General features: G+C 47.5%; 1 protein-coding gene across 1 annotated transcript; it reads left to right on the top strand.

Moving 5' to 3' along the window:
- Window positions 1-69: 69 nt before the first annotated feature.
- On the top strand, window positions 70-1,125 carry H257_19512 (hypothetical protein; the record flags this gene model as incomplete). Its single annotated transcript, XM_009848652.1, has 3 exons — window positions 70-307; window positions 359-528; window positions 628-1,125. Coding segments are annotated over 3 exons (906 nt in total), but the record flags the coding sequence as incomplete, so codon positions are not given.
- Window positions 1,126-1,508: the final 383 nt, after the last annotated feature.

Raw genomic sequence — 1,508 nt, 5'->3', positions numbered from 1 at the left:
GAATTATTTGAAAAAGATTTTTTTTATATATACAAACATACATGTCGCTGATAGTTTTGAAACCTGCAGGTGATCAAAAAGTCTTTGGCCCCCAAGTGGCGCCAAAAGTTTTACTTTGCGATCAACCCTGCGACAAAGTACGCCAACACCGTCGTGAAGCTCCGCTGCGAAGACCAAGACGTGTTCGGAACGGACTTCATGGGGCTTGTCGCGATCGACGTCCGCGAGTGGATCCAAAAGTTTGGCGGCATCAAGACCGACTTGTGGCTCAGTCTAGGCCCCAACACAAACAACCCTACCCGCGCCAGTAAGATTAGCCGTGAAATATTTTTTTATTTTTTTCCGACGACGGCATTAGATTTGAGCGAGGAAGAGCCGTCGGAACTCGGCTGGGGCCAACTGCATGTGGCCATCGAACCGTGTACACTGGACTGTTCGTTGGATCGATTGGCGCAAGGAGAAACGGACTCGGAGGTGTATGCGGCGGGTGACGGCGGCGAGAGCGGCGCCAACGGCACGTTGGAGGAAGTACGTCATGCATATATATATATGACGAGAATATATGGATAAACGTTGTTTTTGTGTTGTATCCACGATCATCACACATGAACCAAAATATGGATGTAGACGCCTGAAAATGCCAAAGAATCGGACGAGGACATTCAAAAACGCGAACTCGAGCAAAAGAAAATGATGGATGAACTGCAACAAGTCGAGTTTAAGCATGGCGATTACCAGGTCCAAGTGCGGGTGATTGAAGTGCGCGACTTGGTGCCGCAGGACGCCAACGGGTCGGCGGATCCGGTTGTGTTTGTCGAGTGTTTGGGGGAGACGCAGCACACAGCCGTCAAGCCCAACCAGCTCAGCTGCGTCTTCGACCACCTCATGTTCTTCAACTTCAAGGACCTGGACAAGGACACGGTCGAAGGCGCGTCCATCCAAGTGACTGTGCAGGACGCCGACGGACCGTTTTCACACGACAAAATCGGGACCTTTCGCATCGATGTGCCGTACGTGTACTACCAGAAGAACCACGAAATGTATCGGCAATGGGTCGCCTTGGTCAAGAGTGCCGGCGACAGCGAACAAGGCGTCCAAGGCTACCTCCTGTACGATATCATTTGACTTGTTGTTGTTTGTGTTTCGACCCGATTTTGTCCTCACTTGTTGCTTTGGTCCCGATTTTGTCACGAAACGCTGGTGATCCCCCTCGATATGTTAGAGAGTGGGGTGGATATTCCCACTTTTGTCACGAAAGTTTGGGTTTTAGTTGGTATTGTGACATGTTGTGGTGGCTATTTGGACTGACAGAAGTGTATCTATATACATATGTATATATATATGAATATTTAGGCTCAAATATATATATATATATATATTATATATGAATATGTAGACTGATATATATATATGTAGGTTATCGATTGCAGTGCTTGGACCAGGGGACAAGTACCACATCCACGACGTCGTAAAGGCAAGGCAGTCAATATATATATATATCCATGTAT

This window comes from Aphanomyces astaci, assembly GCF_000520075.1.
Source record: "Aphanomyces astaci strain APO3 unplaced genomic scaffold supercont1.717, whole genome shotgun sequence".
Taxonomy (NCBI): Eukaryota; Oomycota; class Saprolegniomycetes; order Saprolegniales; family Verrucalvaceae; genus Aphanomyces; species Aphanomyces astaci.
The sequence above is the reverse complement of the archived record's forward strand: the minus strand, read 5'-3'. Positions and strand labels throughout refer to the sequence as shown.